A 15331-nucleotide genomic window follows, 5' to 3' on the forward strand; every position below is an offset into this window, starting at 1 on the left:
GATTTGCTGCCTTCCTCCCCATCACCTACATCTGGCATTTCTCCCCCTGCTATCCCCCCCCAGCTCCCCACCCCCCAATTAAATTTTTTTAAAATATATATATATTATTGCATTTTAGGTTGAGGGTACATGTGAAGAACATGCAAGATTGTTGCATAGGTACACACATGGCAGTGTGGTTTGCTGCCTTCCTCCCCATCACCTATATATGGCATTTCTCCCCATGTTATCCCTCCGCAACTCCCCAACCCCCACTGTCCCTCCCCTAGTTCCCCCCACAGACCCCAGTGTTTGATGCTTCCCTCCCTGTGTCCATGTGTTCTCATTGTTCAACACCTGCCTATGAGTGAGAACATGCGGTGTTTGATTTTCTGTTCTTGTGTCAGTCTGCTGAGAATGATGGTTTCCAGGTTCATCCATGTCCCTACAAAGGATACGAACTCATTGTTTTTTATGGCTGCATAGTATTCTGTGGTGTATATGTGCCACATTTTCCCTGTCCACTTTATTATTGATGGGCATTTGGGTTGGTTCCAAGTCTTTACTATTGTAAACAGTGCTGCAATGAACATTCCTGTGCATGTGTCCTTATAATAGAACAATTTATAATCCTTTGGATATATACCCAGTAATGGGATTGCTGGGTCAAATGGAATTTCTGTTTCTAGGTCCTTTAGGAATCGCCACACTGTCTTCCACAATGGTTGAACTAATTTATACTCCCACCAATAGCATAAAAGTGTTCCTATTTCTCCACATCCTCTCCAGCATCTGTTGTCTCCAGATTTTTTAATGATCACCATTCTAACTGGCATCAGATATATCTCAATGTGGTTTTGATTTGCATTTCTCTAATGACCAGTGATGATAAGCATTTTTTCATACGTTTGTTAGCCTCACATATGTCTTCTTTTGAAAAGTATCTATTCATGTCTTTTGCCCACTTTTGAGTGGGTTTGTTTGTTTTTTTCTTGTTAATCTGTTTTAGTTCTTTGTAGATTCTGGATATTAGCCCTTTGTCAGATGGGTAGCTTGCAAAAATTTTTTCCCATTCTGTTGGTTGCCAGTTCACTCTAGTGATTGTTTCTTTTGCTGTACAGAAGCTCTAGAGTTTAATTAGATCCCCTTTGTCTATTTTGGCTTTTGTTGCCAATCCTTTTGGTGGTTTAGTCATGAAGTCCTTGCCTATACCTCTGTCCTGAATGGTTTTGCCTAGATTTTCTTCTAGGGTTTTTATGGTGTTAGGTCTTATGGTTAAGTCTTTAATCCATGTGGAGTTAATTTTAGTGTAAGGTGTCAGGAAGGGGTCCAGTTTCTGCTTTCTGCATATGGCTAGCCAGTTTTTCCAACACCATTTATTAAACAGGGAATCCTTTCTCCATTGCTTGTTTTTGTGAGGTTTGTCAAAGATCAGATGGTTGTAGATGTGTGGCGTTACCTCCGAGGCCTCTGTTCTGTTGCATTGGTCTAGATCTCTGTTTTGGTACCAGTACCATGCTGTTTTGATTACTGTAGCCTTGTAGTATAGTTTGAAGTCAGGTAGCGTGATGACTCCAGCTTTGTTATTTTTGCTTAGGATTGTCTTGGCTATGCGGGCTCTCTTTCGGTTCCATATGAAGTTTAAGGTGGTTTTTTCCAGTTCTGTGAAGAGGGTCATAGGTAGCTTGATGGGGATAGCGTTGAATCTGTAAATTACTTTGGGCAGTATGGCCATTTCCACGATATTGATTCTTCCTAACCATGAGCATGGAATGCTTTTCCGCTTGTGTCCTCTCTTATTTCCTTGAGCAGTGGTTTGTAGTTCTCCTTGAAGAGGTCCTTTACGTCCTTTGTTAGTTGTATTCCTAGGTATTTTCTCTTTGTAGCAATTGTGAATGGCAGTTTGTTCTTCATTTGGCTCTCTTTAAGTCTGTTATTGGTGTATAGCAATACTTGTGATTTTTGCACATTGATTTTTGTATCCTGAGACTTTGCTGAAGTTGCTTATCAGTTTCAGATTTTGGGCTGAGACGATGGGGTCTTCTAAATATACAGTCATGTTGTCTGCAAATAGTGACAATTTGACTTCCTCCTTTCCTAATTGATTACCCTTTATTTCTTTTTCTTGCCTGATCGCTCTGGCTAGAACTTCTAATACTATTGAATAGGAGTGGTGAGAGAGGGCATCCTTGTCTAGTGCTAGATTTCAAAGGGAATGCTTCCAATTTTTGCCCATTCAATATGATATTGGCTGTTGGTTTGTCGTAAATGGCTTTTATTATTTTGAGATATGTTTCATCAATACCTAGTTTATTGAGAGTTTTTAGCATAAAGTGCTGTTGAATTTTGTCAAAGGCCTTCTCTGCATCTATTGAGATAATCATGTGGTTTTTGTCTTTGGTTCTGTTTATGTGGTGGATTACATTTATAGACTTGCATATGTTGAACCAGCCTTGCATCCCTGGGGTGAAGCCTATTTGATTGTGATGGATAAGCTTTTTGATGTGCTGTTGCAGTCGGTTTGCCAGTATTTTATTGAAGATTTTTTCATCTATGTTCATCATGGATATTGGCCTGAAGTTTCTTTTTTTGTTGAGTCTCTGTCGGATTTTGGTATCAGGATGATGTTGGTCTCATAAAATGATTTGGGAAGGATTCCCTCTTTTTGGATTGTTTGGAATAGTTTCAGAAGGAATGGTACCAGCTCCTCTGCAGGTAACTTTTTATTGATAATTTTTGCTGTAATTCGCCTCACTGTTGATATTAACTGTAATTTGTATAGAACCACATGCCTACATTAGTGCTTAGTGAAATAGAATGGAAAGATGGATCCAAAATTAGACTAGGTAGTAAAAAAATGCATGTAATTTAAAAATCTTGTTAAATCCCAAGCTGCAGGTTTTATTTTTGTAAATATCAACTTAAAGCAAAACTACTTTATAGTGTAGGCAAAACCATAAAGTGTTCAGAGCACTGTTTAGTATTTTATTCTGCTTACACCACAGTCAAGAAATACAGGGCCAGGCGCGGTGGCTCATGCCTGTAATCCCAGCACTTTGGGAGGCTGAGGTGGGTGGATCATCTGAGCTTGGGAGTTCGAGACCAGCCTGGCCAGCATGGTGAAACACCATCTCTACTAAAAAAAGAAATACAAAAATTAGCCGAGCATGGTGGCAGGTGCTTGTAATCTCAGCTAGTCAGGAAGCTGAGGCAGGAGAATTGCTTGAACCCAGGAGATGGAAGTTGTAGTGAGCCAAGTTTGTGTCATTGCACGCCTGCCTGGGCAACAGAGCAAGACTCCATCTCAAAAAAAAAGAAAGAGAAAGAAATCCATTTGCCGACCAAATAATTACATGCTGCTTTGGAGAATTGATGGATTGTTTTGGAAGTACTTGCCTTTTTTTTTTTTTTTTTTAAGTGAAGTTATTTCAAATAAAAGCCTACTATTTAGAGATCCAAAATGTTTAACAGTCAACCTCATCCACAACTGTCCAACATGAGGCTGGAAGGAAAGCCAAAATGCATCCCCAGATACTCATTACCTAAATTCAAAAACTATCAAGATTTGCCACATTTATTTTATCTAACCAACTTTTCCTTTTGCATTACCCCTTTTAAAGCATATTCTAAACATACATACTTCAGTTTGTATTTTTCAAAAATATGGACATTTTCTTTTTAAAGACTTTATTAGGATTTAATTCACATATTGTATTATTTACCCATTTAAAGTGTACATTTCAATAATTTTAGTAATTCACAGATACGTGTAATCACTACCACAGTTAATTTTAGAGCATTTTCATCACCTCAAAATAGAACCATGTACCTTTCAGCAGTCACCCTAATACCACCGTTACCCTCAGCCCTAAGCAACCACTAGTCTGTTTTCTGTCTATAAATTCACCTATTCTGGACATTTCATATAAATGGAATCATATAATATGTGGTCTTTTGTGACTGGCTTTTTCACTTTCTGTGTTTTCAGGGTTCATCCATGTTGTCACATGCATCAGAATTCCTTTATATAGTTGAATAATACTGCATTGTATCAATATACCACATTTTACTTATCCATTTGTCAGTTGTTAGACATTGGTGTTTCTACCTTTTAGCTGTTAGGAATAATGCTGCTATAAACATTTCCATATAAGTTTTTATGTGGGCATTTATTTTCAGTTTTCCTGGATATACACCTAGGGATGGAATTAGTGGGTCATAAGGTTATATTGTAACTGTGTTTAATAGTTGGAAGAACAACCATACTCTTTTCTAACATGATAGTACCATTTTGTGTTCCCATAAGTGGTATCTGAGGGTTCTGATTTTTCCACATCCTTGTCAGCACTTGGTATGTGACTCACGGTATCTCATTGTGGTTTTTATTTCATTTCTCTGATGACTAGTGATATCAGGCATCTTTTCTTGTACATATTGGCTATTTATATGTTGTTCTTTGGAGAAATGTCTGGTTAGATCATTTGCCCATTTTTAATTTTTTTTTAACGAAAATCTTTATATATTTTAAATACGAGTCCCTTATCAGATATTTGATTTGCAAATACCTTCTCCCATTTTGTAGATTGTCTTTTTACTTCCCTGATGTTATTGTTTGAAGCACAGAGAGGTTAATTTTGATGAAGTCCAATTTATCTAAATTTTTTTTTATTGCTCGTGCTTTTGGTGTCATATCTAAGAATCCATTGCAAAATTTGAGATCATGAAGAATTGCCCCTTTTTTCTAAAGGGTTTATAGTTTTAGCTCATATTTAGGTGGTTGATTCAGTTTGGGTTAATTGTAGTATATCGGGTAGGTATCCAACTCCATTTTTTTTTTTTTAACATGTAGCTATACATTTGTCCTAGCACCATTTATTAGAAAGACTTATTTTTTCTTCATTGCAAGGGCTTGCCACCCTTGTCAAAAATCAGTTGACTGTAGACACTTTTGAGTTTACTTCTGGATGTTCAAGTCTGTTCCACAGATCTGTATGCCTGTCCTTATGTCAGTACCACATTGTCTTGATCACTGCTTCTGTGTTATTTCTTCCTTAAATGCTTGGTGGAATTCACCATTGAAAGCATCTGCATTTGGCACTTTCTGTTTTTGAAGGTTGTTGATTATTGATTACATTTCTTTTATCTATTACTTTTCTGTAATAGATACAGGCTTATTCAAGTTATCTAATTCTCCTTGGGTAAATTTTGATAGATTGTGTCTTTCAAGGAATTCATCTAAATTATGCAAATTTGTGAGCCTAGACTTAGTCATAATGTTTCTTTATTATTGTTTTAATGACCATGAGATTCAGTAGTGATAGCCAGTCCTCAGTTTCTCATGTTAGTAATCAATTTTGTTGACCTTTTCAAAAAAACAGATTTTGGTTTTGTTGATTTTCTCTATTGATTTTTAGTTTTCAACTTTATTGCTTTCTGGCCTAATTTTTTATTTATTTGCTTACTTTGTTGTATATGCATTTTCATTTAATTCAAAATATTTTTAAATTTCTCTTGAGACTTCTTTGACCCATGTGTTATTTAGATGTGTGTTGTTCACTCTCCAAATATTTTGGGATTTTCCAGTTATCATTATTTTATTTGTGGTTTAATACCACTGGGACCTGAGAGCATACGTTGTATTCTAGTCTTTTAAAATTTGTTAAGGTGTCTTTTATGGCCCAGAACGTGGTCTGTCTTGGTGAATGTTTCATGTAAGCTTTAGAAGAATGTGTATTTTGCTGTCGTTGGATGAGATATTCTGTTAGATCCAGGTGACTGATGGTACCTTTCAGTTTAAGTATATGCGTACTGACTTTCTGCCAGCTGGATGTGTTAATTACTGATGGGTGTTTAAATCTCTAACTATAATAATGAGTGGATTGTTTCGTATTTGCACGTTGTATCTTCACAATTCTTACTGAGCAGTAATAGGTTTTTTTAAATAAGTGTTTCTTCACATGCCATATGTCCCCAGGACTGTATACAGAGACGTTAAATAGTTGTCCTTTTATGATTTTCATCAGTTTTGCCAAAGAGTTTGTCCACAGAGCTCTTCATACCCTCATGCTGGACATTTTCTTATCTTATGTCATTACCACACCTAGGAAAATGAGCAACAATTCTTCAGTATATTTAATGTCCAGTTTATAACTTCCACAATTTGGAGATACCTGCTTTAACTTAAAAAAAAGTTTGAATTAGAGTAAGTGGTGTTTATTAGTGTTCTAATGATTAAATATTATTGAGTAATGCCCAGGGGTGTTTTACCTACAGGTTATAATCACACATTAAGTTGCCTTCATTCCTGCGAAATTCTGTTTTGTTTAAACTTTTGAATCAGTGAGAGAATGTCAAAGAGATACAATAAAATTGTCACCTGAAAATTGTTTCTTTTTGAACAGTAATTTAATTTCAAAGTTCATCATTTAAAAAAATGAAAAGAGCCAGGTGCAGTGACTCACACCTATGATCCCAACACTTTGGGAGGCTGAGGCAGGTGGTTTACTTGAGTCCAGGAGTTCAGGACCATCCTGGGCAACATGACAAAACCCTGCCTCTATAAAAAATATAAAAATTAACCAAGTGTAGGAGCATGCGCCTGTAGTCCCAGTTATTTGGGAGGTTGAGGAAGGAGGATCACATGAGCCTGGGAGGTGGAGGTTGCAGTGAGTCAAGATCATGCCATTGCACTCCAGCCTGGACAACAGAGTGAGAGACTGAGAAAAAAAGAAAAAGAGAGAGAGAGAGAAAGGGGAAGGAAGAAAAGGAAGGATGGAAGGAAGGAAGGAAGGAAGGAGAAAAGAAAAGAAAAAACATTTATGATCACATCTCAACTAATCAGAGAAGTGCAAATGAAAAGTAAGAGACTTTCACATCAAAGATACAGCATTCAATATTGGCAGAAGTATAAACTTACTCAACCTTTCTGAAAAGTAATTTGAGAGTGAAAAAAGCCATAAAGCGTTTTTTTTTTAATTCACTAGTTTCCATTCTAAAATAATGGAACCCTTTTTATCCAGTAATTTTCATTTTAAATATCAGAAGAATAGTTTTTGATCTTGATGGAATTCAACAGAGATATTCCTAGTAAATGTGCAGGGGTAAAGAAAGAATTTAGTATGAATCAGTTTCGGAAAACAATGTCCAGGTACATATATGTATATAAACCAGAAGAAAATGAACCAAAATGTTAATAAAGGTTATTTTTGGCAGTTTTATAGTATTCAAACAATTTTAATCTTGTTATTTTTTTTGTTATTTTTCTATGAATTAGGTGATCAGAAAAAAATATTAACATTGAGTTAAAAGGAAAGCAAACATGTTTTGGTATTTCAAATCTCTGAATAAAAATAGCCTCTCAGAACTGAACAAATACTGTCTTGGTTATCAAAAATAATAATAATTATTTTTTCCCAGTGTTGCATCGGAGCCAAGAAAACTTTATGAAATGCCAAAATGTTCCAAATCAGAAAAAATAGAAGATGCTTTGTTATGGGAATGTCCAGTGGTAAGATTTGTTTTTAGAGCATTTGTTTCTAAAGCATTTTTAGCCTAGAAGAACTGGTTATTATTAACATATTGCATAAAAGAATAAAACAAATATCATAGTGATTCTTGCATCTTTAAAGCGTCAAGATGAGAGCATATCTTTTATTTTCTTCATGAAATAATTTCTATATTAAAAATATTAGTATTATGAATGTATTTTTAAAATTAGAATTGTTTAGATCCTGAAAACTAGAAAGTTATAAATCAATTAAAAGTTATATAAGCAGCATAAGCTAATGTATAATTATCTTAGTGTTTAGGAGATCATTCCACTCAATATACTGCAACAGTAACAAAGTATTTATTTAGTGCAATAGTTATGCTACATTAATGTTGTTAGGAAAATAATAGGATAAGCTCATTTCATAAGACTAGCTTTGCCTGGGTGTATATTTTCCAGAACACTGTTTCCGTGGAATGTTAACAGATGCCAGAGGAGTTGGGGGGAAATGGGCTGTGAAAAAATACGTTTGGGACATTCTGAGTTTGAAAGCTTAAACATATTTATTCATAGAATTACTTCTCAGAGCCTTTGATAATAATAATAATAATACAGTAATACTAATATATATGATGATTGTCAAGCCATTTCCCCAAATTCTTTTGATCTTAGAACTTCCTTGTTTTAGGAATATTTCTGAATACAAGTTGAGCATCCCTACTCTGAAAATCTGAAATCTGACATGCTCCAATATTCAAAACATGTTGAATGCCAACATAACACCACAAGTGGGAAATTTTACACCTGACCTCATGTGACAGGCACAAAAGTTAAAATATTATATAAAATTATCTTCAGGCTACATGTATAAGATGTATATGAAACATAAATGAATTTTGTGTTTAAACTTGGGTGCCATCCTTAAGATAACCTCATTATGTATATGCACACATCCCCAAATCCAAAGAAATTTAAATCTGAAACACTTCTGGTCCCAAGCATTTCAGTAGGAGAAGGGATAATCAACCTGTATTTGTTTTCTGTAGGATCAGTGCTTATTCTAAGAAATACGTCTTACTACAACAGATTAATCAGGTCTTTAAATCTGATTGGTTGTCCTTTAGGAAAAATGGAACTCACAATATGTGACCAAAAATAATTTTTAAAGGATAAGAGGCTATACGCTAAATTTACTATTTCTTTTTTCAGGCTATCATTTTTACATAAAGTTTTAGTTTTCTGGAGCTGCTGCTTTCTTTTTCTCTGAATACTTGTTGTCTGTTCATTGAAGGCTCCTACTTAGAAAGCTTTTAAACCTGTGTTTCCTTCCTCAACTCCTTATTGAAAGCTAAAAATAACTGTTGTGCCTTTAACAATTTAAAGTTCTTTGATCCGTTTTCATCAGGGAGTATGAGGGAAGATGACAGATTTCCTAATTGAGAAAGTTTTTAATACACTAGTGTAAAACACCAAAAATTTGGTAACCTAGTTGACCAGGCTGGAATGCTGTGACATGCTCTCAGCTACTTCAGTCTCCATCTCCCAGGTTCAAGCAATTCTCTTGCCTCAGCCCCTGGAATAGCTGAGATTACTGATGCCTGCCACCATGCCTGGCTAATTTTTGTATTTTTTAGTAGAAGCGGGGTTTTGCCATGTTGGCCAAGCTGGTCTCAAACTCCTGACCTCAAATGATCCACCCACCTTGGCCTCCCAAAGTGCTGGGATTACAGGCATGAGCCAGCATGCCTGGCTCCTATTCTCACTTACTTTTAAACATTTTATTCTCATTTGAAGTGCAGCAAGATTTTCTCTTCAGAAAAACCAGGAAACATTGAATTGTTACTAACATACTGATGTGAAACTACTTTTAAATCAGTCTCCATCTTTTTCAAGACTCTGTGAATTACAACTTTTTGTTTAAGAAAATAATTCAAATGTATTATATTTGCTGCTTCAAATTATTTTGATAGGCAAGATATAAATAGTTTATTTTTTAAGACAAGGGCTCACTCTGTTGCCTAAGCTGGAGTGCAGTGGCTCGATCACAGCTCACTGCAGCCTCTACCTCCCGGGCTCAAGTGATCCTTCTACTTTGGTCTTCTGAGTAGCTGGGACTACAGGTGTGCACCACCAAACCCAGCTAATTTTTGTATTTTTTGTAGAGTTGGGGTTTTGTCATGTTGCCCAGGCAGTTCTTGAACTCTTGGACTCAAGTGATCTGTCCACTTTGACCTCCCAAAATGCCGGGATTACAAATGTGAGCCACCATGCTCAGCCAAAAACTTTTAAATCTCCTTGAAACAACATTTAGATATAAGACATTGTAGAATAAACATATTTATATCATCACCTGGAATCCAGTGTAAGATTTCAAGGGTTAATAAACTTAAAAAAAAAATAGCTAAAACACAAACAAAAATTATTTTTTTCTTAACATTTGAAAGGCAAGACAAATTTTTAGGGAGCAGATATAAAATAACTGTGCCTTCATTCTTTTCTATTCACTTTTTGGCCTAAGCAGATACTAGATTAATTTCAGCTTCTTTTTTCTTTTCTTTCTTTTTCCTTTTTTTTTAACTAGAAACAGAGTCTTGCTATGCTGTTCAGGCAGATCTTGAACTCCTGGGCTCAAGTAACCCTTCTGCCTCAGTCTCAAAATCCTGGGATTACAGGCAGGAACCACCACACCCTTTTAGTCTATGAATTAAAGTAGAAACCTTTGCTTTTCTTTTTCTTCCTGACTTAGACTTCCACCTTGTGGTGGCTCCTCAGTGACAGAGGTGCCCATGCAGCTATCTTCTCCCTTTTCTAGGGTAATTCATTGGTGACGTAGATCATCTTTCAACCAGGTCCATCTACTGTACTCTGGCTGTCTTCATTGGTTTCTAGCTTTTCATTTGAGCTTAGGTCAGAACCACAGTGAATAATGGAGTAATTTGCATTTTGTGAGTTTTTACTTCCATCTAAAGGAAATAAGTCCTGTGGTAAAGGAAAAAGGAGGCAGTATGAATGTCTATTCTAGCAGAGAACTCTTTTTTTTTTTGAGATAGGATCTCACTGTCACCCAGGCTGGAGTCCAGTGGCACAGTCGTCACTTGCACTTGCTGCAGCCTTGACCTCCCAGCCTCAAGCGACCCTCTTGCCTCAGCCTCCGGAGTAGTTGGGACTCCAGGCACTCACCACCATGCTGACTAATTGCAGAGGACTCTTAATCGCTATGCTATTATACGTGATTTTAAGAGCTGTTATTGTTGTTATTGTTATCATGGAAGTAGCATCATTATTAATTCTCCTACTGTTATTATGACTAACATTTGTTGAATACTTAAAAAACAATAACTAATACATAATAAATTATTTCAGGCCATGTTTAAGTGCTTTATGTGAATAAACTCAGTAAGTGATAATGAAAATTGTCACCCACAGTCTTATTTTTTCTTATCTTAACTCTCTGTTTGACCATTTAAACTTTCTTTTGTGGTTTATTTATTTGACTGTTTAAGTATTTAGCTATTTTCTTTGGATATTGATTACTGCGAATTGTTCATGGCCAAGCAGTTTCATTTTTATACCTCATTTTTTTTTAGGGAGATATACTTCCCAATTCAGCTGATTATAAGTCCTCACTCATAGCACTAACTGCTCATAATTGGCTACTTCGTATATCAGCAACTACAGGAAAAATCCTTGAGAAAATATATCTTGGACACTATTGCAAATTCAGGTATTAACTGTGAGTTTATTATTCAAGATTTTATTTTAAAAATTTGAAACCTGTGGCCCAGGAAATTTCAAGCCTTTTTCCCCTGTCAGTTTTCTAGTCGATATCCAGATCTCAATTAATAAACCTATTTTCTTTTTCTCTCCTCATGACTGCATTTAGAGGTCTGAGTATAGAGACTCTCTATCATTTATCTTTATTTTTTTCTTTTTCGAGACAAGGTCTTTGTCTCCCAGGCTGGAGTGTAGTGGCACTATCTCTGTTCACTGCAGCCTCCACCTACAGGGTTCAAGCGAGTCTCCTGCCTCAGCCTCCTGAGTAGCTGGGATTACAGGTGTGCACCACCACATCTAGCTAATTTTTGTATTTTTAGTAGAGACGGGGTTTCCCTATGTTGGCCAGGCTGGTCTCAAGCTCCTGACCTCAAGTGATCTGCCCACCTAAGTCTCTTAAAGTTCTGAGATTACAGGTGTGAGCCACTGTGCCCAGCTGCCTTTTATCTTTGTATCCCTAAAAAGTAACTAACTTGCAGTAGTTGATAAGTAAACTTTAAAAAAATTCCCTGTATTCAGCAAATAGTATTTTCTATGTAAGATGCACTTTATAGTAGATTTTCCTGAAGACTAGTCTGTTTCAGTTGAATTATCTGATGAGTACAATCTAAGAACTGTTATTTTAACTATTAGTTTTATAAATTAGTTGTAAATATTTGGAGTGAGTATGTTCATAGAATGTGTGAAAGTAACATTTTTAGTGCTTTCTATAACTTCCATTTTAAAGTAGAAATGATTATTTTGTTTTCTAAGTTTTGAATACTCTTAGATCAAAAACAATTTTTATTCACCAATGCTCTAGAAAGATTAAAATTATATATATAAATAGAAATATGTTCATATAGGGATATAGAGGAAACATTTTTGGTTATTTATTTTTTAAAATAGATCACTTTGCATTTATAATTTAAATAACTAAAAAATAATTTACTTATTTGGATTTTAAGTATAAGGAAACTGACCCAAACAAATAAATTTCTCATCATTCTTTTAAAAGATACTTGAGCTGGGACACTCCTCAAGAAGTCATTGCAGTCAAGTCAGCACAGAACAGAGGCTCAGCAGTGGCCCGGCAGGTATACATTTTTAAACATTCAATAAAATGAATTTTTTTCATAGAAATTTGTCTGCAGATTTGTTATGAATAAACTAATGATCTTTTATTTCTGAAACGTGCTATAAAAGTTGATAGGATTCACGGCAACCTGGATGGTATCGGAGACCATTATTCTAAGTGAAGTACTCAGAAATGGGAAACGAGGCATGTTTTCTCACTCATAAGTAAGAGCTAAGCTATGAGGATGCAAAGGCATAAGAATGATATAATTTACTTTAGAGACTCAGGGGAAAGGGTGGGAGGTGGGTGAGGGATAAAACACTACACATTGGGTATAGTGTACAAGGCTTGGGTGAGATGTGCACCAAAATCTGAGAAATCACCACTAGAGAACTTATTCATGTAACCCAATACCACCCGTTCCTCAAAAACCTATTGAAATAAAATAATAATAAAAATATTAAAAAAAAAGGTTGATAGGTAGTTTTTTTTTTTTTTTCTGAAACATGCTATTGAAATAGACTTTTCTCTCTTTCTCAAAGAAATATCCAGGATTTATTAGATTTTATAAAGTCTGGAAATTTATATTAAGAAACTTTTTGTTTCTATTGGTGACTTATGGGGCAATACAATGGAAAGCATTTATTGAGCACTTAAAAAATAGATATAGACTGCTTTTAGGGTTTTCTGTTTATTTATACACCAGGATACCTAGAAAAAAAATACTTGCTTTCTGTCTCCCCTGTTGTAGTTCTTTCTCATTTTAAATTTAAATGACTTCAGTTTTTTCTCTCTAGTCTCCTTGATTGCAGAAAAGGCAGGCACTGATCTGAGTTCTTTACCTGTATTTACTAACTTAATCTTCAGCACATTCCTTACAGTAGATAGTTTCATCATCCCATTTTACAGATGAGGATTCTGAGCCCCAGAAAGACTAAGTAACTTATCCAACATCGTAGTGTTGGTAAGTGGTAGAACCTAGACTCAAGCTCAGGCAGTTTAGCTCCAGAGTCCCTGCTCTTAGGCACTACAGCATTTCTGTAACATGGACTGGCAGGTGAAGCTTATATAGAATTTTAGCATTTAAAAAAAAAATTAAGTAGTTCCTCTAATTTTACCTTGTTTAGATAATCACATCAAGCATTTCCTTATCAACCCTCCAGTGTATTCCCACACACTCCGGGTCTGTGAACTCTGCTTTTCATTCCTCTTTCTTCTCTGTTGTCTCCTTTTTCTGTATCCCGCTGAAGCCGAGTAAACTATGTTTTGGCTACTTCTACTTACTTTTTAATCATGGTTCTCTAAATGTTTTCCTACCCTTTACCAATCCTGCCCAGTCACATTAATAACTGCCTGCCTTTTATTGGAATTTCCTTACCCTTTTCCTAATTTATTTAGTATGACAGCTAAGTAAGAGAGATGCTGTCTCTCTCTTAGTAATACTTCTCTCTTTATACTCTTACTCACTATCTGGCCTTTACTTTGGTAAAGGAAAATTCAGAAAAGTGGGATAGTATAACAAAGTAGCAAAATGTTTTGCTACTTTGAGAATTCTAAAAGTGTCCTGTCTAATGTACCTTTTTAATAATTTAAATTGCTAAATATCAATATGTTTAAGTTTAATTCTATATGTTATCATATATTAATATTTTACATTTACCATCTGATAATGTTAATAAAAGTCTTGTCAGTGTTTCTATATTCTGGACTGTTTTCCTACAGTCTCCAGCCAACAACTAGTAGCTCTTAGTTGGGGTATATAAACTGTACTTTTCCTTTGGGGTTAAGCAACACAGAAGGAGTCTGATTTACCTTGAAGGTACTAGTTAATAAAAATTTATCCCTTTCAAAGCGAGAATCTTTTGGGCTTTAAACATTACAACCTTTTTTGTTTGTCATTTGTTTGTTTTCTAACTTTTAGTTATAGCAGTTTTGATTGGTGTTTCCAGGCTTAAAAGGTTTATTGAAGCAGAGACTGGCTGTGATGGGGCAGACAGCTTTACCTCACACAAATTTTAAAAATTCCCTTCAAATCTGTACTGGAGAAATAAAACAGATTGTTTGACATTTCATAGTGGCAAGAAATTGACTGGACCTTGTTCTTCAAAGTAGAGGGGCTATCCTCTTGAAGCAGAAAGTCACTCAAGCTTTCACTGATGATATTATTTCTCATTTCCTGTAGAGGAGTTGGCACAACACTACTTTTACGATTTATTTATTTATTTAGAGACAGTGTTTCTGACACCCAGGCTGGAGTGCAGTGGCATGATCAGAGTTCACTGCAGCTTCAGACAACTGGGCCGAAGTGCTCATTTCACATCAGCCTTCTGAGCAGCTGGGACTATAGGCATGCACCACCATGCCCGGCTAATATTTTTTGTAGAAACGAGGTCTTGCTGTGTTGCCCAGGCTGGTCTTGAACTCTTGGCCTCCCAAAGGGCTGGGATTACAGGCGTGAGCTAGCTGATCCAGCAACTTTCAAATGTTATGACCATGATAACTACATATCTTTTGATTAGGATCTTTTTTGTTCAAACTCCAATTCACAATATAAATGCATGGTATTTTATTGCTAAGAGATGTTTACTTTTGTGGATCTTTGTGTGTATGTATGCGCATGTGTGTGTCTAAAGGGTTGAAGCTTTAGTGGACAAGTTTTGAATATGTTGCCTTCCTGTTTAAGTAACTTTGCAATCTAGATAGATGGATGTTTTCATAATATGAAAACGTCTGCATAACTGCATGCTAGAACAGATGGATGTTTTCAACTAATGAAGACAGAGTGTTTCCGAAGTGATTTTGAGAGCTGCCTGTAATTTTAGTCTTTCCCTCTAGGCAGGCATTCAACAACCCGTTTTGCTGTACCTTGCAGTGTTCCAAGTTCTACCTTTTTCACTTATAGGGATTCTAGAGATCAACAAAAAGGTAAGAACTCATTTCTTATTTAATTGCAATATTAATTTTATTGACAATAAGATGTAGTGTCATTATTTATTTATAAAATGTTTGATTGGAAATGCTCCTTCACTATA

General features: G+C 35.6%; 1 protein-coding gene across 5 annotated transcripts in view; it reads left to right on the forward strand.

Moving 5' to 3' along the window:
- Nucleotides 1-15331, forward strand: part of DCAF17 (DDB1 and CUL4 associated factor 17) — a 57224-nt gene that overhangs the window by 1713 nt on the left and 40180 nt on the right. For all 5 annotated transcript variants that reach the window (XM_017538177.2, XM_017538175.2, XM_037741890.1 and 2 more), the window contains 4 exons: nucleotides 7396-7486; nucleotides 11056-11192; nucleotides 12240-12318; nucleotides 15135-15224. In XM_017538177.2, coding sequence (XP_017393666.1) covers nucleotides 7396-7486; nucleotides 11056-11192; nucleotides 12240-12318; nucleotides 15135-15224 — 397 coding nt within the window. The remainder of the gene's footprint in view (nucleotides 1-7395; nucleotides 7487-11055; nucleotides 11193-12239; nucleotides 12319-15134; nucleotides 15225-15331) is intronic.

The sequence above is a fragment of the Cebus imitator genome, unplaced genomic scaffold (assembly GCF_001604975.1).
Source record: "Cebus imitator isolate Cc_AM_T3 unplaced genomic scaffold, Cebus_imitator-1.0 Scaffold110, whole genome shotgun sequence".
Taxonomy (NCBI): domain Eukaryota; kingdom Metazoa; phylum Chordata; class Mammalia; order Primates; family Cebidae; genus Cebus; species Cebus imitator.